The sequence below is a fragment of the Gadus macrocephalus genome, chromosome 18 (assembly GCF_031168955.1).
Source record: "Gadus macrocephalus chromosome 18, ASM3116895v1".
Taxonomy (NCBI): Eukaryota; Metazoa; Chordata; class Actinopteri; order Gadiformes; family Gadidae; genus Gadus; species Gadus macrocephalus.
Genome location: NC_082399.1, coordinates 3,871,722 through 3,897,374, shown reverse-complemented (window position 1 = coordinate 3,897,374; position 25,653 = coordinate 3,871,722). Strand labels below are relative to the sequence as shown.

The 25,653-nt window shown below is 49.4% G+C and overlaps 2 protein-coding genes across 4 annotated transcripts in view; one reads left to right on the top strand and one right to left on the bottom strand.

Annotated features, from left to right (window-relative positions):
* Positions 1-177: 177 nt before the first annotated feature.
* Positions 178-17,424, top strand: osbpl7 (oxysterol binding protein-like 7). 3 transcript variants are annotated; one of them, XM_060037180.1, is made up of 23 exons: positions 178-413; positions 2,169-2,379; positions 2,831-2,974; positions 3,331-3,384; positions 3,476-3,589; positions 3,730-3,870; positions 4,446-4,602; positions 4,784-4,902; positions 5,121-5,210; positions 5,501-5,524; positions 6,035-6,170; positions 6,777-6,865; positions 7,403-7,577; positions 8,585-8,734; positions 9,245-9,381; positions 10,222-10,359; positions 10,717-10,780; positions 11,165-11,243; positions 12,122-12,266; positions 13,239-13,389; positions 14,072-14,198; positions 14,716-14,838; positions 15,464-17,424. In XM_060037180.1, the coding sequence occupies exons 2-23, from the start codon at positions 2,248-2,250 to the stop codon at positions 15,570-15,572; spliced, it is 2,598 nt and encodes an 865-aa protein (XP_059893163.1). In that variant the 5' UTR covers positions 178-413; positions 2,169-2,247; the 3' UTR covers positions 15,573-17,424. The 3 variants fall into 3 exon arrangements, with proteins under 3 accessions (XP_059893163.1, XP_059893162.1, XP_059893164.1); XM_060037179.1 differs by having other exon boundaries at positions 4,425-4,602; XM_060037181.1 differs by lacking the exon at positions 5,501-5,524 and having other exon boundaries at positions 4,425-4,602.
* The window catches only part of tbx21 (T-box transcription factor 21), an 8,383-nt gene continuing 108 nt past the window's right edge, over positions 17,379-25,653 (bottom strand). Inside the window, exons 2-5 of the mRNA XM_060037225.1 lie at positions 25,509-25,647; positions 24,264-24,422; positions 22,671-22,732; positions 17,379-22,302 (exon numbers count right to left, since the gene is read on the bottom strand). Coding sequence (XP_059893208.1) covers positions 21,426-22,302; positions 22,671-22,732; positions 24,264-24,422; positions 25,509-25,647 — 1,237 coding nt within the window. The 3' untranslated portion in view covers positions 17,379-21,425. The remainder of the gene's footprint in view (positions 22,303-22,670; positions 22,733-24,263; positions 24,423-25,508; positions 25,648-25,653) is intronic.

The following is a 25,653-nucleotide window of genomic DNA, read 5'->3' as shown; positions in this document are numbered from 1 at the left end:
CAAGTTAAAATTCCTTATCGACCTTAATGATTACTATACCAAATGCACACATCGTTAGACTAATGTTGTTTCCTATGCCTCAACGTGATCGTGTGAATCTGGCTGAACCCTCGTTCCGTCCTCGCTGGCCACGGCCCAGACCAGTAAATCCTTAATGCGGATCAACGAGGACGCGCGGGTGGCGCGTCTGGCACCTGGAGACGTGCAGCTCTCCGCGCGTAAGGAGGACGCAGCCGTCAGCCGCCGAGGAGTCGCGGGACACGCAGGGGCACTATAACGCCCGGCTGGTCAACTTTTATATTCGCGATTCATCAGTTATCGCGTGATTAATTTTTAGATGGGAGAGCGAGTGACGCGGACGCTTCTGCGGTGGGATATCGCGGTATATGATGAAAGGCGGACGTGAATCGAAGGTAAGACAGAAAACATTCCCACTCGAAGAGATTCCAAAGCGTCTCTGTTATGCTCAATGACAAGAACCCTAGCCTCAGGCTACACATCCACACGTTTGACAACGTCAACTTGGGGATTGTTGTATCGGCCTGTTGAAGACAAGGTCTGCATTATGGGGCTGATAGTTTGCACCATGGGACACTTGTGTTTTACCAAAGCCAGGTAACTGGATGGGGGACCAGGGCTGGGACAGGTAGGCTGTTTACCGAGAGATCTATATCACAGCATCTCTTGTCTGCGACACAGGTCGGACGAGTTTTCTGTGCTCTTCAGATAAGGAGATTCTTTCCTTTAGCAGACGAGCTCAGAGGCTGCAAATCCCCTTATCTCGTTTCCGGCCCCGCGCGCCACAGACCGAGGTCAGCTCTCTGTCCTTACGTCACACCCAGCTCTCCTGTCCTGACGTCACGCCCAGCATGCCTATACCCGACCAAACAGTTAAATAATGCAAGACCAGAACCCTAGCTCTCGCTTGGCATACAGGGATGGTGTTTTTCCATCACACAATCGCCCTACTGTTGTCTTTCCTCTTCTGACAAGTGTTCCTCATCAGAATTGAAATGGGGAACTGGTCGCGGACGATAACGTGTGTGTGTGTGTGTGTGTGTGTGTGTGTGTGTGTGTGTGTGTGTGTGTGTGTGTGTGTGTGTGTGTGTGTGTGTGTGTGTGTGTGTGTGATACTGGTTCTAACTACAATGTGATACTGATGCCACACAGACCACCTGGTCTCATTTATACTACAGGCCAGAGAAGTCTGTCTATAAAATAAACAAGATATCTATTACTTCTGTTCCAGGAGTTAGCCACCTGGTGGCACCAACGTTGACAATCACGCTTCGGTTACTTATTCTGAAGAATGTTTTATACAGAATAAGGAGGTTTTTTGATGGTACAAACTGACCATGTGCATTCAGAAATATCTGTGTCTAAGGAAGACATTGTTGGATTTAAAGTTATGTAGCCAGACGATGTAATGTGGCATGTTTGTTTTGACCTCCTAAAGATGGACATGCATTTTGGGTTACACATGGCTCTACATGTGCTACAGCTTCTTTCTCTTCCTAGTCCTGGCAGGCCTGCTGCCAGCGTCTCATTAGCTGTCACTGGCCTTGTTCTCTGCTCCTGTGATCTCGTTTCTGCGTCTCCCTCTGACAGCTTGCTAAAAACGGCTCTTGATAAAAGCCAATTAGTGGGATGTTGTTAATCTGCTCCTCGAGGGCGGGGCCGCTGGGGTGTTAGAGACATGGCAGCCATTTTATCCCAAGGGCTGGTCTCAATATAAAGCAGCATGCCTGCGCTTCAGGAACATTGTGTGGCAGAGCTGTTTCCCCTGGAGGTGAAGTCCTTCCACAGAGTACCCAACCCATTCATGCCTACTAGGTTGAGGGACATGTGATGCGTAAATGATTAAATGATTAAATATTAAATATTACTTTTCCTACTCCCCCACCCCCTAATGTGATGTAGTCTGAGCACAGTAGAAGATGCGTTATCCTGAAATAAATAACTGGTCCGTTACTCTGTATGCATAAAAGAGAAGACAAAACAGTGATTAACGTTTGAATGTTATAGATTTGCTCTTTCAAATGAATCAGAAACAATCAGAAATATGCTTGGGAAGGGTTGCTCTGTTGTGTTGTGTTATTATGGGCTGCACATGTGTGACACCATTAAACATTCATTTGATTGACGGTCCCCCCTCCCACCTGAACCAGACGTCGTCATAACATGAGCCAGCCGCCGCGGGCAGAGCACAGCTCATCCCACTGAGAGTCCAACGTCGCTACACTCAAAATGGAGTCCTACTCGTCGGCGCTGAACCGCAGCCAATCAATGACCAGCGGGCTGGAGAAGGCGCCGCCCTCCTGGAACAAGCCCTGCCACTCACGGAGCAGCAGCACTGCCTCGTCCCCCCAGTCCAGACAGGTGAGGAGGAGGTCAGAGAGTCGAAGGGTCAAGTCGATGACCTGCCGTGTGGCGAATGCATCGACCAATAAACGTTCAGATGAAGAGCCTGAATGTGATCCGCTGGGAGGGAGGGTGGCAGGGAAACCGAACACCGTCTGGAGCCGAGACGGTAAAAGGATCCGGGCTCTGAAGAGCCCCATTGTTTGAAAGACCCCGTTCCTCAGGGAAGACGATACAGACAGCCGCTGGTTACTTTACTCAGATCACTTTTCGGATCTGAAAGGCATAAATAATTTCTAAATAGGACAGCATCCGTTCTGAAGATTTTTATCAACATTCAAACATTTATAAATTCCTCCCGGAGTCTCGTGCTACATGTACCAGGATGTTCAAGCAATAAAAAGTGCACTGAAGATCCCAACATCTTCCCGGTATTCTAGTCCAAACCAGATGTTCTCCATGTCTGCAGAACATCAAGGACTGGGAGGTGATGGACGAGCTGCCCATGGAGGTGCAGACAGGAAGTGACAAACCTCCGGACATGACGGTTCCTGGCATCTGTGAGGGCTACATGCTGAAGAGGAGGAAGTGGCCACTGAAAGGCTGGCACAAGGTGGGGAATCCAGCACTCCAGCTTTTATTTTGAAATGTATTGGCAACACTGTACATGAAGGGTACATTATTTCATTCATTGACATTAGCTTATGTAGTATAAGCAATATTCTATATCATTCCGGTTAGGGTTGGGTAAGGAATAGCATTCAGGTTAACCCTAGTCCTATTAAAGAATGTGTTCATCAATACCTTAGTTAGTTGACATGAACACTATTACTTTAGTTAACATTAACCATTAACAAACATGACGACCATTAGTCAATTATTAGGATTTGATGATTGATGGGTTGATAAATGTACCCTTATTAGGAAGTGTTCTTTAATTGCCAATGTTTGATCTTGTCATTCTTCCAGAGATACTTTGTTTTGGAAGCAGGGATTTTGCGGTATTCCAAAAATCAACAAGATGTAAGTAAACCATTTTTAAGTAAAAAATTATTTCTGATTTTAATAAAAGAATGTATTGAAATAATCGCGCCAACGTTTTGTGCTCCTGCAGATCTCGAGGGGTAGGATCCAGGGCTCGCTGGACGTCAGCGTGGCTGTGATGTCCATGAACAAGAAGACCTACCGCATCGACCTGGACACGGGCGACATCCTGTACCACGTCAAGGTGTGCCTGGAGCCGCCGCCCCCCCTCCCAGAACACTTCACATCATTACATATCACATCATAAACCTTGTGTGTACAGAGGAGGTCATTGGGATGTTCGGGATCACGTTATGAATCGTTTTTCCTCTTCATCTCCTCAAGGCGAAGAGCCACGAGCTGTTCTTTATCTGGGTCACGAAGCTACAAGCTCACCGGCTTTACAAGAAGAACGAGGCTCTCGGTCACAACGGCTACCTCCAGGCCGGCCCTCCGGCGGGATTAGCCCAACAGAATGGAGACTTGGTAAATATCGCCTTGAATAAACCTCAGCTATTTTGTGACATTTCTCTCCTCTTCTTTCATCTTCTTTCATCTTATTTTCTGCTTCCTTCCTTACTCTTTCTCTCCACTTTCAACCCTTCCCTCTCCTGCCCTTCTCATCTTCCTCTTCCTTTCCACTCCTCTCGGTTCCTCCCCTCTCCTTTCCTCTCCTTCCTCTCCTCTCCTCTCCTCCTCTCCTCTCCTCCTCTCCTCACCTGCCCTATCCTCTCTCCTCTCCCTTCCTCTCTACTCCTCTCGGTTCCTTTCCTCTCCCCTCTCCTCCTCTCCTCTCCTCACCTGCCCTATCCTCTCTCCTCTCCTCCTCTCCTCCCTCCTCTCCTCTCCTCTCTCCTCCTCTCCTTCCTCCTCTCCTTCCTCCTCTCCTCTCCTCACCTGCCCTATCCTCTCCTCTCCTCTTCTCCTCTCCTCCCCTCCTTCCTCCTCTCCTCCCTCCTCTCCTCTCCTCCTCTCCTTCCTCCTCTCCTCCCTCCTCTCCTCCTCTCCTTCCTCCTCTCCTCCCTCCTCCCCCATCTCAGCCACTGTACCCCCATTACCAGAGCTCCCCGGGCCTCTACTCGGGGCCCGCGGCCAGGCCCTCGGAGGGGCCCCATGCAGCCAGGGCGTCGGAGGACCCCGAGGGGGCCAGCAACGAGGCCAACGGAAAGGTGTCTGCCTGGCTGCAGCAGAGCCAGGACCCTGACAGCTGCGTCGCAGGTGACGACATGCAGCCTACAGCACTCATATATAGATAAATATGTATCCTCCATTCAGCGTAAATCATTCATATAATAATGTATATAAAAGAAATCCTTTCATATCAATCGTATGCAATTGGTCCATTCAATTAGCGTGAGCCTTTAACATGATGTGGTGGTCTCTCTCCTTGGGGTGTCAGAGCTGAACCGCTGCCAGCTGGACGTTTCTGAGCTGAGCCGTCTGGCCGAGAGGCTGCAGGCCCTGGAGAACCGCAAGCCCATCTCCAACGGAGAGCTGCAGCGCATCATCAGCATCCAGGTACCAGGAGACTAACCGCACACGGTACCAGGAGACACAGAGTCACATGGTACAGGTACCAGGAGACAGCGTCACATGGTACAGGTACCAGGAGACAAGTTTACCTCAGAAACCTCCAAAAATGTACCTTAATAAATTGTAATAAATAACGTTTACCTCAAAACCCCCCAAAAATGTACCTCAATAAATCCTAATAAATAATGTTGACCTCCCTCCAGAACCTCTGCCTGGAGAAGCCAAAGAAGTCCAAGTCCTGCCGGGTGTGGGGTCACTCCCGGACCCTGTCCCGGGTGGAGGCGCTGGGGATGGTGAGTCTCTGGGGATGGGGAGTCTCTGGCTCACACCGGGCTGCTGATGTTAGGGGTCAGATCCAGGGTCAAGGGTCACCGAGGAGCCGGCCTTTGGTTCACTCTCGATGTTTTGAAGGCAGAAATACCCTCACCTTAAATACCTGGAGATATCTGAACAGGCATTATATGAAATACTCATAGATCGCTGATTTAATGAATGAATCCGTTTTTGGGAATGGTCCATATCGTGGCTTAAGAATCCATGTTTTAGTATTTAAGTATCTGATCCGCGTCTTTCCAATCCAAAGCCAATTCGGGGGATTACTAAATCGGTGAGTTGTTGGGAAAACATTTCTTTCTAGGATCGTTGTTATAGTTCATTCAGTGTCCCCTGTAGAACCCCAATTAGACCCAGTTACAGCCATTAGCCCCAGTTAGCCCCAGTTAGCCTCAGTTAGACCCATTAACCCTACTATACCTCATTAACATAGGGGTTAGGGTTAATCTTAACCCTATTAAATAATGTTAACATTATGACCTTATTTAACAAGAACCCCATTATGTTAGTGAACAAAGTACACCATTCGTAAATGGTAACTAGACCATTAGTTAACTTATGATGAACTGTTAATCGATGTTCAGTAATGGTTAATAAAGTTATCCTAGTAGTTCCATTTAATATTAATATACAGCTCAAATAACGACACAGTGGAAAGACCTAGAAACAACCAAAGATGCCAGAGATGTGATCTCCACCCGACTCTCAGTGGTGGAGAACACGACGGCCTCCGCGAGCACCTCCTCCACCAACACCTCCACCTTTCCCCCCCCGCCTCCTGCAGCTGTCCTCCAGCCACCTGAGCACCTCCTCCGTGGCCTCCATCCCCGACTACGTCTGCTCCCAGCTCTCTCCTCCCAGCGGGGAGTCCAACGAGAGCCGCAAGACCCAGCAGGACTTCTGCACCGTCTCTCTGAGAGGTCGGTAGCCCAGAGACCGCTCTGCATTCACCTGGGCGTCACCCTGATCATAATCAACACGCCGGCGGTATCGGAGTAAAAACTACAAAAATGGGGGACGATACGCGTATGAGTGGATGTGTGAGGTCAGAGAGAGGGAGGGGTGGGAGGGATGGTCGGGCCTAGAGGGGGAGTCAGCCCGGGGTTGCTAGAGAGAGGGGGGGGGAAGACCAGGGAGGACGAGGCGCATGTGGCTAACTGCTAGCGGCCAATCTCTCGCACTCATCCCAACATGGCGCAGCATGAGACTCAGGAGGTAGGGCGGGTTGGCTGCTGACCGGAAGGTTGCAAGTTCGATCCCCGGCTCCTCTTCACTGAGTGTCGAGGTGTCCCTGAGCAAGGCAGCTCACCCTAACTGCTCCTGAAGACGTGGCTGTCGCCTTGTATGTCTGACACCGCCGTCGGTGTGTGAATGTGTGTGCATAGATGGGTGAATGTGTGTGCATTAATGGGTGAATGTTAGGCAATATTGAAAAGCGCTTTGAGCGGCCACTGGTTAGGAAAGCGCTGTATAAATGCAGTCCATTGACCATTTACCATTTTACCCCCTGTGTCGTGTTGCTGCAGTGCTGGCCTCGCTCAAGACGGTCCATGACGCGCTGGCGGCGGAGCGGCAGAGGCTCCAGGAGGCGTGGGGGCCCAACGCCCCCCCGGAGGTAGGCTCTCACACCTGAGATAAGGGCAGTCTAGGAAGGAGATCGTAGACCTTCATTGGGTTGTTCTGAAGTTGACTGGGTAGCCCCGCCCATTCTGCCGGCGATTTGAGTTCCCCCTGAAGCATTGCTCTGGAGAAGAGCAATACATTTCTTTCTGTCTCCGATACGTTTTCGCGGGAGCCAAGCTGACTTCTCCCCCCCCCCCAGCGCGCTATTGGCTGGTTTAACACATAGCGATAGGGAAGCGGCGGAAAGCAGCCAATCGCGTACAGAGTCAGTTGAACTAGGCCCGATGATCGCGCCTCTTGAGCTGAAGAAAATGACAGCAGCTTCCACAGACCAACGTGCGATCTACGATTGAGCTTGGTCTGGCAATAGCCAGGCTAGTTCTGAAGGCCTTCTCTGAGCAATCAGAGCCTTCTCATTGTTTACTTTGTTTCTTTCTGTGTTTCCTTCATTCCTCTTTTATTTCTTGCTCACTGTTTATTTTCCCCCCTCTCACTTCTTTCGTTCTAACTTCCCTCCTTTCCTCCTCAGGCGGGGGCGGCAGCAGGGGGCCGTCCGTCCCGCGGCACCCCCTCGTTGAGCGACTCGGTCGAAGAGTTCTTCGACGCCAGCGATGACGTCCAGCGTGCCAGCTGGTCGGAAGCGTCTGACGAATCAGGACTCAGCGAAGGAACCACCAGCAACTCTGAGCCGGACGAGGGACGCGGTGAGGACAGAACCAGCACAGAACCAGTACAGACCAGTACAGAACCAGTATAGTACAGACCAGTACCGTACCAGTAAAGAACCAGAACAGTACCAAACAGTACAGTGCATAACCAGTACAGTACAGAACCAGTCAAGTACAGAACCAGTACAAAACCAGTATAGTACCAGTAAAGAACAACTACAGAAAATAACCAATACAGAACAAATGCAGTACAGAACCATTAAAGTACAGGATGCGGGACGCAGAGAATACAGACCTGTAAAGTATAAGTACAGACCCAGTACAGTACCAGTACAGTACCGGTACTCGCCTTAACTCTAACACTGCATGGGTACAGTTCTTGCAGGCACAGCCTGCTGGTAAACCAGGTGTACTACCTGTGAGGTCACGGCCCTATGGTCATCGAGCTAGAACCAGCTAGAACTAGAGCTAGAACCAGAGCTAGAGGTCATAGAGCTAGAACCAGAGCTAGAGGTCATAGAGTTAGAACTAGAGCTAGAACCAGAGCTAGAGGTCATAGAGCTAGAACCAGAGCTAGAACCAGACCTAGAGGTCATAGAGCTAGAACCAGAGCTAGAGGTCATAAAGCTAGAACCAGAGCTAGAGGTCATAAAACTAGAGCTAGAGGTCATAGAGCTAGAACCAGAGCTAGAGGTCATAGAGCTAGAACCAGAGCTAGAGGTCATAGAGTTAGAACTAGAGCTAGAACCAGAGCTAGAGGTCATAGAGCTAGAACCAGACCTAGAGGTCATAGAGCTAGAACCAGAGCTAGAGGTCATAGAACTAGAACCAGAGCTAGCGGTCAGAGCTGTGAGGTCTTCCCCCTGACAGTAGGGAGCACAGTGTTTCCACAGGACTGGGCAACGGACTGTCGGGTTAAGGTTGTTGTGGCCGTGGGATCAGATGTGGATTCATCCAATAGACGTTCACCTCATTTGAAGCGCGTCCATTCCGAAACACTGCAGATGTTACACGATGCTCCTTTGCCCTCTTTGTCTCGCCAGCGTCAGAAACCGTCAAGTACCGGGCGAGCTTGTCCCAGACGCCCAGCACGCTGGTCCCCAAGACCACGGGGGGGCGGCGCAGCGTGCTGCCAGCCCACTGTCCAGACAACAGCCACGTGGGCCTCATGGCCATCCTCTACAACAACATCGGTAGGCAGCAGAGCCCTGAACCAGCAGACCCTAAACCAGCAGCCCTCATCTGTCAGAGAAGGGCTCGGGTGTTCTGATCAGACCATGGACTGGGTGTCAAGTGTTGGATTGTGGTTAGGATTGATAGGCTGGTTAGTGGTTAGGATGGATAGGCTGGTTAGTGGTTAGGATGGATCGGCTGGTTAGTGGTTAGGATGGATAGGGTGTTTTGTGGCTAGGGTGATTAGGGTGTTTAGTGGTTAGGGTGTTTGATCTCAAAGTAAGGTACTAGCCTCAGACTCACCTATGTCCACAGTCTACCTGAAGTATTCATGAGCAAGATGCCTAACTACCTACCGGCCCCACTTACTGGTAATAGCCAATAGTAACTTGTACCAAACAGTTAACCTAAACCAATGGAACTATCAGAAAAGCAATCAATGCATGGTTATTTTTGTTTGGTTGTTGTTGCGTGTTGCTACTAAACAACCTGTAATACCCTTTCATTCTGAACCACATCGTCCCGTCCAGGTAAGGACCTGTCCAGAGTGTCCATGCCCGCCCCTCTGAACGAGCCCGTCAACCTGCTGCAGAGGCTGTGTGAGGAGCTGGAGTACTCTGAGCTGCTGGACACGGCCAGCAGGACGGCAGACCCCTACCAGAGGATGGTGAGACCTCGCCTGGTTCCCCCGTAACATTACAATCACAATTAGGGCATTTGGCAGACGCTTTTATCCAAAGCGACTTACATCGGTTAATACACACATTGACACACCGACGGCAGAGTCAACCATGCAACATGCGACAGCCAGTTCGTCAGGAGCAGTTAGGGTTAAGTGTCTTGTTCAGGGACACATTAACACTCGGCTAGGAAGAGCTGTGAAACAACCTCGTATTGAAGGGATTTTAGCTTTTCTTTGAAAAACATATATACGTAGACTGGGTACCCCCAGCCCTTTCTACCGTCGGTTTGAATTCGCTCTGCAGCAGGAGCTGGAGAGGAGCAATACATTTCTATCTGTTTCCGATCCCCTTTTACTGGAGCCAATCTGGTTTAACACAATGACGACAGGGAAGCGACGGCAAGCAGCTTTTCGATCGTTGGTCTGATTGGTTGAAGGACTATCCAATTGCGTACAGAGTCAGATGAACTGCGCCCGTTGATCACGCCTCTTGTGCTGAAGAAAATGACAGCTGCCTCCCCAGACCAACGTGCAATCTACCATTGAGCTTGGTCGGGCGATATCCAGGCGACCAGCAGCCACACCTGGGCTGACGTCTCTGAATACCACATACGTGGTATTCATTTAGCACTTTCATCCAAAGAGTTTTACACCTGAGGTTGATGACGTGAAGGCCTTCAAATCATGACTCCTGAAGTTCTGCACGGACACGCTTCTAAAGACGGACAACGTGCGTTTAGCTGAGGTGCATTAAAGACGTTTGAATGATTCTGCTTCTATAATGTGATGTAATGTGATGTCATGTAACTGTTCTACCTCCTGCAGGTCTATGTCGCTGCCTTCGCCATCTCCGGGTATTCTTCTGCGATCTTCCGGAACCGCTACAAGCCCTTCAACCCGGTGCTGGGGGAGACCTATGAGTGTGTGAGGGAAGACCGCGGGTTCAGGATGATCAGCGAGCAGGTCAGAACCAGCTGGGGCCGGTCGGAACAAGCCGGGGCCGGTCAGAACCAGCCCGGGCCGGTCGGATCCATGTCAGGGTTTACCTGCCGTCTTATTTAAACTAAGCCGCACATTTAAGGCCTAATAGATCTGTCTAATGAAGGGGATATTGTTAAGTGTGCTTCACAGCGCCGCCTTTGACCAAATAATAGTTGGAATAGGATAAATACGATCGATATATCCTATTGACATTTAGTTTAAGTGACGTTATGGATTGATTGACTCCCCTGGTTTATCCCAGCATGCTCTCTGCTCTGCTGGGGTCTCAGGCAGCTCGTATCCTCAGGGGGTCTTTAACTGTTCTGTTCTTCTCTCCAGGTCTCCCACCATCCGCCCATCTCCGCCTGCCACGCGGAGTCAGACAACTTCTCCTTCTGGCAGGGTGAGGCTCGTCCTAACGCTAACGCTAACACCAACTCGTAACGCTTATGCTACGGCTAATGCTGATGCCCCACATGGATCCTTCCAAACAAAATTCATTAACACGTAAGGTAATATCCATATGCTAAAAATAAACGACAAAATGATACGAACCACAACAGGCCAATAAAGCGGTAAAGGAGTGAGGCTGGCTGTACTGGTGCTCTGTACTGGTTTTGGAGCTCTGTACTGGTTCTGGCGCTCTGAATTGGTTCTGGCCCTCTGAATTGGTTCTGGTGCTCTGCACTGGTTCTGGTGCTGGTTCTGGTACTGGTTCTGGTGCTCTGTACTGGTGTACTGGTTCTGCGTGGCGAGTAACAGCGCGCTGGTTGGTTGTTGCTCGCAGACCAGCGGTGGAAGAACAAGTTCTGGGGGAAGTCGCTGGAGATCGTGCCGACGGGAATGGTGAACCTCAAGATCCCAAGGTACGGACGCCGCCCTGAAACTCGTCCTCCTCCTCCTGCTCTTAAACTCCTCCTCCTTCTGCCCTGAAACTCCTCCTCCTCCTGCTCTGAAACTCCTCCTCCTCCTGCCCTGAAACTCCTCCTCCTCCTGCCCTGAAACCCCTCCTCCTTCAGCCCTGAAACTCCTCCTCCTTCTGCCCTGAAACCCCTCCTCCTTCTGCCCTGAAACTCCTCCTCCTCCTGCCCTGAAACTCCTCCTCCTCCTGCCCTGAAACCCCTCCTCCTTCAGCCCTGAAACTCCTCCTCCTTCTGCCCTGAAACTCCTCCTCCTTCTGCCCTGAAATTCCTCCTCCTCCAGGTCCTTGGTTGGGTTTACTGTTAAAAACTTTTTTATTCAACATCTAGTATTCACGATGAAGAAACGAATAACATCAGAACTAGTTTATTGATCCTATTGCATCTCACACACTAACACTATTCTACACGCTAGGCGGCTGTTTCCCGCAAGCATCAAAATCATCAAGCATCAATACTTTGACAATGCAGTACTTCATAACATGATGTAACATAGTAAAGATTACATTTAACCATCACATCATATCTAAAACGAACAATAATCCAATAAGAGAAAATAAACTTGCATTGAAGGAAATTCAAAAGACGCACGGCAAACAGGTCACACACTTGGTCACGGTGAGGATGTGGTGAGACAAAGGAAGAAGGCCTCACTAGCCCTCTATTTATAGTGGAAGGAGCAACCCAGCACACTGAATCACCACTTGGTGTGCCTTAGAGAGGTGAGCTGAAATTAACTTGAAATGAACCTTCGAACAGTACGTGCGCCCGTACACGCGTGCCGGTGCCTGTGAGCACAACTAAGCCGTGTTTCCTGTGCTCAGCTACGGCGACCACTACGAGTGGAACAAGGTGGTGACCTGCATCCACAACGTGCTGAGCCAACAGCGCTACCTGGAGCACTACGGGGAGGTGACCATCACCAACCTCAGCAGCCCGTCCTGCACCTGCAGGATCACCTTCGTTAAGGTGCGTGCCACCGCTGGGCTGTTCACATGTTCGCGCAGACGCAGATTCAATGACAATGGCTGACGCGGTGTAAGACATTACAAGTGACATATTATACCACCGAGTGTGAGGGTGATTAGCCGTTACAAGCCATTTTCGATAATCTGCCTCTTATGAAATCACAAGTGGGCGTGTCCACCTAGATGTTTGCTGGATAGATCAGTCTACCAGCCTACCCAGTGGACTGTCGCAAACGTTGCTCTTCTAACCGTCATACATCTAGGTGGACACGCCCAGTTGGGATGTCAGAAGAGGAAGATTTCAAAACGGCTTGTAACGGCTAATCAAACTCACACCGGCTGGTATAATTTTTCACCTTTTAAAAGTTATTTATATTATGTTACGCTCTCTCTAGACTTCTGCCTACTCACTTGAAGGGCTCAATCGTACGCATTGGGATTTTAAATAGTAAATCATCCATGACTGAATCTGCATGTGATGAGTCCCCTCTCGGTCATGAAAAGAGCACACACGACTGTAAAGGTTCCTTGGCACAGAGGGGACAGAGTCAGACTGGTGCTTGGGAAATACCCGGTTTTGATAATGCTAAAGAATAGCTGCGTGCCATAAATAGTGTCGCGCGATCAAAATGTTTGCTGCTTCCGGTCTTGCGTGCTGCTGCTCTCGCTCACGCTGGCCTCTTCTCCTAGTGCAACACAAAGCAGACGCATAAATACACACTCCATGGACAGGTCTGATTGCGAGTCAGACCCAATCAACAAGGCAGATCTGTAGTGCTCCGAACATGACCTTCCAGCCCCACCTACAGGCCAAACACTGTAACACACACACACACACACACACACACACACACACACACACACACACACACACACACACACACACACACAGCGTGTTTGCCTAGACAACGACCTTCCGGGTTCCCTACCTTCCAGTGATAGTGTGAGGCAATGAGGCATGCGTGTGTTGCAGGCTCGCTACTGGGGCTCGGAGACCACCAAGAACGAGGTGCAGGGCACGGTGTTGGACCAGGGCGGCAGCATCATCCACCGCTTCGGGGGTCTGTGGCACGAGGGCATCTACTGCGACACGCTCCCCACGCCCAAGTGCATCTGGAAGCCCAGTGAGTCAACGCCACTAGCCCTCACCCTGGTTAACCTCTGACCGCACCCTGGTTAACCTCTGACTACACCTTGGTTAACCATAACCACACCCTAATTAACCATAAACACACCTCTGGTTAACCATAACAACGCACTAGTTAACCTCTGACCACACCCTGGTTAACCTCTGACTATAACCACACCCTGGTTAACCTCTGACCACACCCTGGTTAACCTCTGACCACACCCTGGTTAACCTCTGACCACACCCTGGTTAACCTCTGACCACACCCTGGTTAACCTCTGACTATAACCACACCCTGGTTAACCTCTGACCACACCCTGGTTAACCTCTGACCACACCCTGGTTAACCTCTGACTATAACCACACCCTGGTTAACCTCTGACCACACCCTGGTAAACCATAACCACACCCTAATTAACCATAACCACACCCTGGTTGACCTCTTACAAGGCACACACTGGGGAGATGATCGATTTAGCAGCGAACATGTAACCAAGCCCTGCCTTTCCATAACTGTCCGTCTGTCTGGGACAGGCGTCTGTCCAGATGCCCGTTTCAAAGCACAGTGCGACAAAGGTCCTCCCCCCCGGAGACGGAACAAACTCTCCGGCGCCACGCCCGCTAATCCTCAGCGCAGTGCCGCCCGTGGAGCTAACCCTCCGCCCCCTCCTCCACAGACCCCCAGCCCAAAGACCACCTGCTGTACTACGGCTTCTCCCTCTTCGCCATCGAGCTGAACGAGCTGACCCCCGAGCTGAAGACCCTGCTGCCCCCCACCGACAGCCGGCTGCGCCCCGACCAGCGGTCAGTCCCAGCACGGACCCTCACCCTAACCCTGACCATAACCCTGACCCTAACCATAACCCTAACACTGACCCTAACACTGACCCTAACACTGACCCTAACCCTAACACTGACCCTAACCCTAACTCTGACCCTCACCCTGACCATAACCCTGACCCTAACTCTGACCCTAACCATAACCCTGACCCTAACCCTAACACTGACCCTAACCCTAACTCCAACACTGACCCTGACCCTAACCCTAACCCTGACCACAACCATAACCCTAACCCTAACCCTAACTCCAACACTGACCCTAACCCTAACCCTTACCCTAACCATAACCCAAACAAGCCTCCTCGTGTTCAGCCCCGTCCCCTAACCCTTACCAACCCTTAACAACCCTAACCCTTACTAACCCTCAAGACCCTCACAAACACCCCAGACCGCCCTCCCGCCCTCCCCAATATGGTGTGCTGATTGTGAGCATCAAGTGAACAAGTCTGATTGGTGGATGCCCTGTGGGCGGGGCCTGCAGGATGCTGGAGGACGGGATGGTGGAGGAGTCGGACAAGAAGAAGGACGAGCTGGAGGAGATGCAGCGGGAGAGACGGAGACAGATGACCAAGAGAGGGGAGGAGCACATCCCCCGCTTCTTCAAGTACGAACAGAAACACATGAACCCCGTTTAGCAGGACTAGGATTCATAACAATTATACATCAGATATGTTAATGCTGATTCTCTTTTATTTATTTTATTTTGCATTTACGTTTAGCGGACGTTTTTATCCAAAGCGACTTACAATAAGTACAGTTGGTACAGTGTGGATGTTCATGGAACCAAGTGCCAAGCACTAACAATCACTGGGTTAACCCATTCCCCGCAAAGATCAGTTTTTGTGATCTTCACAGCAATCATCTATAACTTGATATCAAACTACAATTAGAAGATGTTCTCCAACAGCAGCCTGTGCTTGATACAGCTGTAGGTTCCTCCGGGAATTCTTCTCCGCCGTTCGCCTCGAACATCAGTGTTACTGCGGGGCGACCGGAGTGCTGTCGTGTTGCGTTGTGGTGTTGTGTTACTGAGACGGATAAGGTCGACCAGCGTGTTGTGTTGTGTTACCGTGGAGACGGCCGGGTGCCGGCCGACGTGTTGTGGTGCTGTGTTGTGGTGTTGTGTTGCTGTGGCGACGGCTTTGGGCCTAAAGGTGTGCTGTGGTGTTGTGTTACTGAGGAGATGGCCGAGTGCCGACCGACCGGTGTGTCGTTGTGTTGTGCTCCAGGCAGGGCCGGGACGCCGCCGGCCGGGACGCGTGGGTCACCAACGGAAGCTACTGGAAGCTCCGCGAGAAGCCGGGCTTCGCCAACGTAGAGAGGATGTCTCTATGGTGACCCCTCCCCCCCCGCCCACGAGGAGGAGGAGGAGGAGGGAGAGATGAAGATCCTTCGAGGATATGAGCTGGCTGGGAGCCCAGCGGAGCAGAGAGCCTGCTGGGATCTTTACCTTCTCTGAACACGTCTAACCCCTCTGACCCAGCCTTTCAGAAATGCTCTCCGATTAATTTGTTGTCATTTTGGGCGTGGCCCCGCCCCCCCTCCAAAACGCCCCCCCCCCCCCCCCCACCCAGAACAATAGAATAGTTAACAGGTTACCAGGAAACCAGGTAAACGCAGAGCCAAGCTCAGGTGTTCCCTGCAAAAGCAGCAGTCGGCCTATAGAGGGCGCCCTCTAACATGCAAACCAACTCTCAGGTGCTTCTGGTCTCTTATAGCCTAGGTTGTCCCCAGCATCACTGTTTCAGGTGGAAGTGGCTGTGAACATTTCCGTCGGACTAAAAGCATAAAGTTGTTAAACAGGGAACTTCTGTAAAATCCAGGAAGACTTCTTCCTGTTGAAAACCCTGAACCAGAATTGGTATTTTTCTACTGGCTGGGGCCCCTTGCTCCAGTGAGTGGGACGCGGGGTTTGACCACGTGTGACCACGCCCCCTCACACCTGCTCCTGTGGAACAGATGTGTTTGTCTTCCTAAAGCATTTACGACCGTTATGACTGCTCAGATCACATTTTTTAAACCCGTAGGTGGAACCGTAGGTTAAACCCGTAGGTGGAAATACCTCCCCTTTAAATACCCCCGTGACTGGTTCATGGGCGTATTCTTTAAACCCCTTAATTGATTGATTGAGCCAATTAGAAGGTGAACAGATTAGCATCACATGCCAAGAGAAAATCGAATAGGACCCGCCCCCTTTTCTTTATAACAGGTTCTCTACTTTAATTTATCATATAAAAACGAATTTGCAAATCCCCAACCAAACTCAAGCTCATGTATAGATTTATGGATCCTCTTGCCTGGGCTTCATGGGGGGCATTGTCCAGCCAGATTTGGAAATAAAGGCGTGTTTTATAGCTATGTTATACGTAAATCTACTGTTGACACTAACGTCCCCCCCCCAACCACGTTTCAAATTCAATTCACAATTTTATTTGTATAGCCCTTAATCACCATTACAGTTTAAAAGGGCTTAACAGGCCAAATATTTTTGACACATCCTGACAAATCCGAGTTATACTTGTATAAGGTGTTGAATGACTTGATTACTTGTATATATATACATATATATATATACCACATATATCTACCGAGCATGGGGACTGCTGAAGCGAGGCGAGGTGCTGGGGCAGGACCCCTTCTGGGGCCGGTGGAGGGATAACTCCTACTACATTAGTACTTTCTTTGTGTTTTTCTTTATCAGAAGCAGTCAATGTTTTATCCAACTGGTTGGAAGGAGATCCGTGCAAAACATAGCAAGTGTGTTTTAATGATTTTCAATTGCAGTTGAACGCATTGTGACTGCGCCTGACGCATAATGCAGACATGTGAACCCATGATGAAATAAATACTTACATAGAATTCATTGGACGGACATTGGTTAAATTTCATTGAAAACGATTATTTACATTTTTGATGAATTGCAGGAAAACAAACGCTTATGTCTTGGTGCCAGAAAGTGATGCACTAATAAATAATTAAATTATAAAACCGATACGATTTTAGAAGCTATATGGCCAATAATTTATAAATTATATCCTTCAAATTATACATTTTACTTGAATTAAACAAAACAAAAAGCATTAGACCAGTTTGAGGTTTGCAATTAAGTTTAATTCATTAATAAAAAAACAACCGTACAATACACAAGTTTGACACTTTTAATAAATAAATGATTTCCCTTTCAAACATATCTTTTTGTATTTGACACGTGCTATTTTATTTGTTTCCAGAATTCTTAGTTTGTGAGAATTATAAACTCGCAACTAAAATATCTAAGACCAGGATCTCAGAGAAATAGAAAAAACAGACCTGGCTCCATAATCATAACCCTGATCTCACAATCATGACCCTGATTCCACATCATGACCCTGATTCCAATCCCTCTCGACCAAACAGACAGGCCTACAGGATTGTAAGAAAATACTGTTAGTAGCCTATGTTTTTCGCAGTATTGTCCATGACAAAAATCTGGAAAACATAAGAGAAATACACTTAAAAAGGATCGGGATACATAAACGGGAATTTGATTTGTAATGGCGATTGTCAGGCGAGAATTTTAATGATCGCACCGCTGATTGTAATAGCATTGATCTCCACCAGGGGGCGGTCCTGAGGCGTCTAAAGGCATTCTACTGTTCGTGGACGTAAGCTCTGAGTCCGGTTCACTGACGGTTACTTCATGACAAACCATGTAACACAACATTAATCCAAAACATTTACACTTTCAGGAAGCGGTTGATTATCAAAGGATTTTGTAAAGCCCTCCTGAAATATATACCAAATGCCATTTCTCTTAATTGCACTTAAAATAACATTGACAAGAATTGTTACATTTTAACTAATCATATATTAATCACCATTTTGGGTTGTCCTTGCAGATTTAAAAAATAAAAATCGAACATTTCCTCAAGTCCTGCATAAGACATAACTATAGTTTGACACTTGATTGTGCCACAGATCCATAATATTGATTTCTTCTGTACATAAACTCAGGGAGATTAAGAACATGAAACCCTTCCGTAAACGTTGCTCGACGGTTGTTTCCACTTTGAAGAAAAGTTCAATTCAACGTTTTAACGTCAGTATATTGCGACAGTTCTGAACCCTTCAGGAGAACCCTTCAGTTCAGGTGACCTGAGGAGGTGAACTGCGGATCATGTGACCTGAGTCTGTTCGAACCGCGGGTCATGTGACCTGAGCCTGCTCGAACCGTCGGTCATGTGACCTGAGCGTGCTCAGCACCGTGGGTCATGTGACCTGAGTCTACTCAAACCACCGGTCATCCGACCCGGTCCTCAGTCCAGTGGCTCAGCTGACCAATCACTGAAGCTCTCCTCAGTCACATGGTGCGTGTAACGCTCCACAGAAAGTTGGAGGTTACAAAATGTCTGATGTGCACCATCATCATCACCATCATCATCATCATCATCAACATCCTCCAAAAAAATCTTCATAAGGCAAATACGAACGAGTTATTATTTGCTGGCATTTCACATTTTCTTTTAAATGTTTACACTTTTACAATTTACAAAGGAGATCTCGGCATCAATATTGGCAGCTTCAGCATTCAGTGCACATTTCCGTTAAGACGGCTGCTCCTCTTTGATTGTGGGTGTGTGCACGTGCATGCATGCACTTACTGTATGCGTGGTTAGACAACAATATGTTCCTGAATCACTGAATCCGGTGAATTTATATTGTTTGACGAAGACTCGGTTATTGTGCATCGGTGATAAACTGCTTCGATGTCAACCCCCGTCTGGTGTGAAACCCTTGACCTGCTCTGTCCTTTAGGGTCACGGGACGCTGGGAACCAAAAAACGGTGACAGCCAAACTAAACTGAGTCTGTCGCTGAGCGGTGTCGAACGGAGGCTGTCAGTGTCGCCTCACTCCGCCTCCGAGCCGAGGAGGGGTGAAGGGTTGGAGGTGTGAAGGAGTGGAGGAGGTGTGAAGCGCCTGATTGTGTCTGGCTCCCTCCTATTCGTTGAGGTCCCCCCCCCCCGGCTTGGAACAACAGGATTCTGTCAAACCACCGCGTTACGTGAGAGACCCGAGTCTCGAGCGAGTGTCTGACCACCTTAGGTTTCCTTTGCGGCCGGCGTGACAGCACGTCAGGGCCCGGTGGCCTGTCTACCTGCTCACACTAAACCACGCTACGTGACCCCCTGTTGGCCCCCCAGTGCCACGTCTCCAGACAGGTGTGGATTCAAATCGACGCAGATGCAGGGTGAGCGCTAGACAAGGGCTAGAAGGGAATGAGGAGGCTGAAGAAGCCGGAGAGGAGGCTGGAGGAGGCCCGAGAGGAGGCTGGAGGAGGCCCGAGAGGAGGCTGGAGGAGGCCCGAGAGGAGGCTGGAGGACGCCCGAGAGGAGACTGGAGGAGGCCCGAGAGGAGGCTGGAGGAGGCCCGAGAGGAGGCTGGAGGAGGCCCGAGAGGAGGCTGGAGGAGGCCCGAGAGGAGACTGGAGGAGGCTGAGGAGGCCTGAGACAGGGCCTAACCCATGGACGCAGAGGGGATTTAGGACGGGGGACACAAGGAGAACAAAAGGAACAGAACCACAAACAAAGCTCTGGTGAACCCACTGGTGAATCTTTGAAGAGCTACGGTCACCTTCGTAACCTGAGTCTATTTGATCGAATAGGAGGCTAAGTTAGAATCTCTCTGTACGCTGCCTTTGGGAAATGAAGCATCTAATTCTTTGTTAATTTTGTTGATGAGGAATGACACTTTGAATGAGGAAGCTTGAGCTCCTTGTGGACTTTATTGCCTTTAGATCCGGTTGTACCGCCGAGCTTCATAAATAGCACCTCCGTAGCCAAACGGATGAACGTGTGGCTGGTCGGTGAAGAGACAGAGATAACCCAAGAGGAGAGAGAGAGAGAGAGACGGGGAGAGCTGAAGAGACAGTGATACATATAAACATCCCTGCAGGGGCCCGTCAGCTAGCAGGTGTGCAGATGTTTCTCCTGCATGTCTGTCAGGTGTTTGCGGGGCCGGAGGGGGCCTGGTGGTTCACCATCAGCCCTGACGCTAACCTCCCCGGACCCTCACAGCTCGGGAGTGTCACCTCGCATGAAGTCCTGTGCTTTAGAATCAGTTGAGCGGCCAATTTCCATCACCACACTTCGGACATTCTGTCGTCGGATAAACGGCCCCTTGATGCGACCTCACTGAACACGCGGAAAGATTTTGAAATTTGGCCCACCCTGGCAGAAGATTTACTACTTAATTAACTCAGGAGGAGGTGGGAGGGACTTAGAGTGTAATTCCGGCAAAGAAATTCGGCATGGAAACCCATAAAATAAGCCCTCCAGACACTTTTTTTCGTTGATAATCGAGTATAGAGCTTGCCCAAAGTTGCCTGGAGCAATGTAACAGCCCAAATGACTTCCATGTTATTGGCTAGGGGCACCGCAAACACTTCCAAGTCGGCATTTCTTAACAACTAATCATGCTACTGCAGAGGTTTTGTGCTATTTTGAGCAATATTAGTGGTTAAGAAATGCCGATTTGGAAGCGTTCGCGGGGCTCCTAGGCGATAACATGGAAGTAATTTGGGTTGTTACATTGCTCTGGCAACTTTGGGTAAGTAATGCTTGATCATCAACGACAAAATGTGTCTGGAGGGCTTATTTTATGGGTTTTCATGCCGATAAAGACCCTGGGTTCAATTTTCCCCGGAATTACACTTTAAGGGTATCTGTGTCTCGAGGGGAACGTGTTTGTCTCGGAAGGGACTGTGTTTGTCTCGGAGCTGACCAGTGAAGTCTCGGAGCTGACTCTGTTTGTCTCGGAGGAGACGATGCAGTTGACTCCGTTTGTCTCTGGGTTGAAGGTTTGCGTCTCGTCTAGCGCCTGTGTGCATCCTGGGAGTGACTGTGTTTGTCTCAGAGTTGTGTATCTGAATCTGTGTGTCTCGGAGGGGACAGGTTGTGTGTTGAAGGTGACGGCGTGTGTCTCAGAGGTCCCTGTGTGTGTCTCAGAGGTCCCTGTGTGTGTCTCAGAGGTCCCTGTGTGTGTCTCAGAGGTCCCTGTGTGTGTCTCAGAGGTCCCTGTGTGTGTCTCAGAGGTCCCTGTGTGTGTCTCAGAGGTCCCTGTGTGTGTCTCTCCGGAGGTCGACCCTGCGTGCGTCCCGGGGCTGGCGTTGGCGTCGCGGGGCTGGCGTTGGCGTCGTGATGCGGTCCCGGCCGTCAGTGGGAGTAGAAGCCGAAGTACCCGGCATCTCCGGCGCCGTCCTTCTCGCAGACCTCTCCGCCGCCGCCGCCGCCGCCGCCACCGCGCATGGGCGGCGAGTTCTCCGTGCTGGACGCGTACGGCGAGACCCGCCTCTTCTTGCTCTCGGCCCCGCCCCCCTCGAACAGCCCCGAGTCGGCCGAGTCCACCGACTTCACCGAGTGGGGCTCCAGCCAGGGGTCCTCGCCCGGCAGCCCCCCGCCGCCCCCCTCCTTGGCCTTCTCCTGAGGGCCGGGCCCCCGGGGGAGGGGTTCCAGGAGGGCAGGGCCCGAGGGGGGCAGCCGGGCGCCGCCGGGCGACGTGGAGGAGGAGGAGTTAGAGGAGGCGGAGGAGGAGGACACGGGCCGGAACCAGCCCAGGCCGGGGGGGGGTTTACTGTGGGGGCTGAGGTACTGCGAGGAGGGCCGGCCGGCGGACCAGCCCCCCGGGGAGCCCCCGGAGACGGCCACGCCCGGGGAGGCGAAGGTGTGGTCGGGGTAGTAGCCCAGCGCCGGGTGGTGGTGGTGGTGGTGGGGGTGGTGGGGGGCCGGCGTCTGCAGGGGGAAGGACTTGTAGAAGCCGTTGCCGGTGAAGTCCGTCTCGTAGGAGGAGGGGAAGTCCAGGCGGCCGGGGGCCATGTTCTGCTGGGGGGACAGGTACCAGGTGCGGCCGGGGGAGGGGTCCTTGGGCTGCTGGCCCATGCCGAGCGGCTCGCGGCCGTAGAGGCGAGCCTGGGGGGGGCTCATGTACTGGTCTGAGAGGTAGGCCTGGGGGTAGCAGGTCCCGGGCAACAGCTGCTGGCTCTCGCCGAGGGGGGAGGGGGTGAGGCGCTCGCTGTCCAGGGGGGCGTAGGGCCTGGGCAGGGGGTGGGGGGGGGGGGGGGGAGCGGGGGGAGGAGGGGGGAGAGGAAGAGGGGGGAGGAGAGGGTTGCAGAGCGTGTGAGAAGGGGAAGAGGAAGAAGAAGGTGTTATTTCCTGTTGTCAACCTCAGACCGATGTAGTGAGCATCCAGCAGTCCCTTGACTCGTGGCTTCTTCGCGCCAAGCGAAGAGCCGCCCCCAACGCGGGCCGGGTTACTAACACAGCTGCTGCCGTCGGTCCCGCAGTCAGGCGAAGCCCGGGCGACTGCGGCAGCGCTGACACGGTGTGGATGAAGCCGCAGGGTGAGCTCATCGCTCTGAGCGGACCACAGGACTTGCTCGAGGCGTATTCTGCTATACTTACGTATCGTAGTTGTCACGGAATCCTTTGGCGAACGGGTTGTTGTCTATCTTCAGCTGGGTGATCTGGGGAGGGGGATAAACATAGATATAAATATGAACATAATATAAAATATAAATATAGGTATCAATTTATTATAATAAATATTAATGAAAAAATATATACAGTATATTTAATTTTATATATATATATATGGTATATATATAAAATATATATTTTATATATATATATATATATATGGTATATATATAAAATATATATTTTATATATATATATATATATATATATATGGTATATATATAAAATATATATTTTATATATAAAGGTATATAAATTGTGGTATACATAAATATCGGAAAGATAATAAATAATAAATATTGTTATTATACCCATATAGAGAGCAAGAGGATATAGAAATATTTATTTAAATATATAAATTGTGGTATACATAAATAAAGGAAAGATAATAAATATTGTTATTTAAATATATACAGTATAAGCATAAGTGCTGTAAAAGTGGAGTATATATTCATACTCTTCTTTACAGCACACCTTAAAACATGGCTGTCCGTTTTAAGGACAGCCATGTTTTAAATATATATATATATATATATATATATATATATAAATATATATATATATATATGATATATACCGTTTATTGTATTTGTTAGTTTCGTTGACAGTCCCCTTTGATTAACAGTACAGTAAAAGGAGCAGCTTTAGCCTATTTGGCTAATTTCCAGCACATTTAATCAAAGGGGACTGTCCACGAAACTATAAACAAAACGAGAGAGAGAGAGACAGAGACAGAGACAGAGACAGAGACAGAGACAGAGAGAGAGAGAGAGAGAGAGAGAGAGAGAGAGAGAGAGAGAGAGAGAGAGTGTGAGTGAGTGAGAGTGAGAGAGTTGTGAATATATACGTACAATACAGCCGATACTAATTATGTAATCTCAACCTTCTGTTCTCGGGGGGCGATCCACAAATATCAAATCAAAATGGTGTCTGTGTGTGCGTAGGTGGTTTGGTGCGTGTGTGTGTTGGTGTGAAACACTATGTTTCAACAGGTGTTGGAGCTACGCTACGTCTCATCTGGCCAGCGCGGGGGAGTCAAGTGAGGTAACATGACCTCCGTCAGCACGCTGTACACCCCCTGTCCCCTCTGCTGCATTTAGACGTCCCCACACACATCTATTATGCATCTGTGTGTGTGTGAGGACCCAGAGGCCACAGTGAGGAGGCTCAAAGGGCTCTGTTCATCTGGACCTCTTCCCTGGAGGTTGTTGTGGGTGTGGGTGTGGTGTTTCTTCAATTTAACGACTAATGCTGAATATTAAGGTCGACTAAACACAAATTAACAAAAAATGATTTAACTAAACACACACACGCTCCATTAAAATACATAATAAACGTGTAAATTATAAATGATCAATTATGCACCAAATATATTATCTTGGGCCGTGTGTAGTTTCATGATTATAATAACTTAAAAGTCGATGAATATCAACAATAATGATAACCTCATTATAACTGGTAACATTGTAACCATAACAACAAGTCATTTTGGAGAGAGGCGGAGGGGGGGGGACTCACATCTGCGTTCTGATAGGCCGTGACGGCGATGAACTGGCTCTCAGGGAACACGAAGGTCTGGGTCTTGGAGCTCAGGAAGGGGTCCTCTGAACCGTCCTCCTTCACCTCCACCACATGGAGCCGGGGCTGGTACTTGTGGAGTGACTGCAGCACGATCATCTGGAGACGGAGCAGGAGGAGGTGGAGGAGGAGTGAGCAGGTGGAGGAGGAGGAGTGAGCAGGAGGAGGAGGAGGAGGAGTGAGCAGGAGGTGGAGGAGGAGGAGTGAGCAGGAGGAGGAGGAGGAGGAGTGAGCAGGAGGTGGAGGAGGAGTGAGCAGGAGGAGGAGGAGTGAGCAGGAGGAGGAGGAGGAGTGAGGAGGTGGAGGAGGAGGAGTGAGAAGGAGGTGGAGGAGGAGTGAGCAGGAGGAGGTGGAGGAGGAGTGAGCAGGAGGAGGAGGAGGAGTGAGCAGGAGGTGGAGGAGGAGTGAGGAGGTGGAGGAGGAGTGAGCAGGAGGAGGAGGAGGAGTGAGCAGGAGGAGTGAGAAGGAGGTGTTCGATATGTTATCGATGTTATCGATATGGACAGATTTATATCTATAGATATATATCAATATATATATATATATATGATAGATACATATATAGCATATATATAGGGTTATAATTATATTTATATAGCATATAATTATGACATGAATGAATTATATAAAAAAAAACATAACTTAACGTGTTATTGTGTAATGTTCTGACGGAATTTAGCTAGCTTTGTGTTTCTTACCGTGTTCTTATCATGTTCTTAACTGTACTTAATTCTTAACTGTTTTTCTCAACCTGTTCTTAATTCTTATCTGTGTTTCTTAACTATGAACTGTGGTTCCCATTTTCTTTCAAATTAAATTGCGTATACATATTTTTTAGTGTATTTACCACTCCCAGATTACTTTCATTTATATATTACTCAATTGAAAGTTGCAATAAATATGGAATCAAATATAATATACATAAATATAATATTCAAACACAAAACACGAAATTACAATAATTGTGAAAATTCTGGTCAGGTCGAAAATCCAATAAACAAAGTGGGTAATGATAACTAAATGTGTAATGATAATAAACGAGGAGAAAAATAGGTCAGAAATAGAATTGCTAAAATTACACCAAAAAACGGAACTAGTACGTGACTCTTCCATAAAGTTCAGAGGATGAAACGGGCGGGAGAATGTTCTGGAAGGAAGCGCAGAGCAGTTGAAAGGGTGAATCACCTGTGCCGTGTTATTAGTCCCGCCCTTATTGTTGGTGAGCTTCAGCTTGCCAAACGACACTTCCTGCCTCATCCAATGGGCTCCTGTGTTGGGGGAATCGGGATGCATGTATATCCTGTTTCCTGTTGACACATCAAGGCTGGTC

What these genes read in the sequence shown, in the direction of transcription:
- osbpl7 (XM_060037179.1), top strand. Translation starts at nt 2,248, where the DNA reads ATGGAGTCCTACTCGTCGGCGCTGAACCGCAGCCAATCAATGACCAGC. An exon ending in TTCGGGGGATTACTAAATCG is followed by an intron (nt 5,525 to 6,034) that starts GTGAGTTGTTGG and finishes CGCCTCCTGCAG; the next exon opens with CTGTCCTCCAGCCACCTGAG. An exon ending in CGGCTGCGCCCCGACCAGCG is followed by an intron (nt 14,199 to 14,715) that starts GTCAGTCCCAGC and finishes CGGGGCCTGCAG; the next exon opens with GATGCTGGAGGACGGGATGG.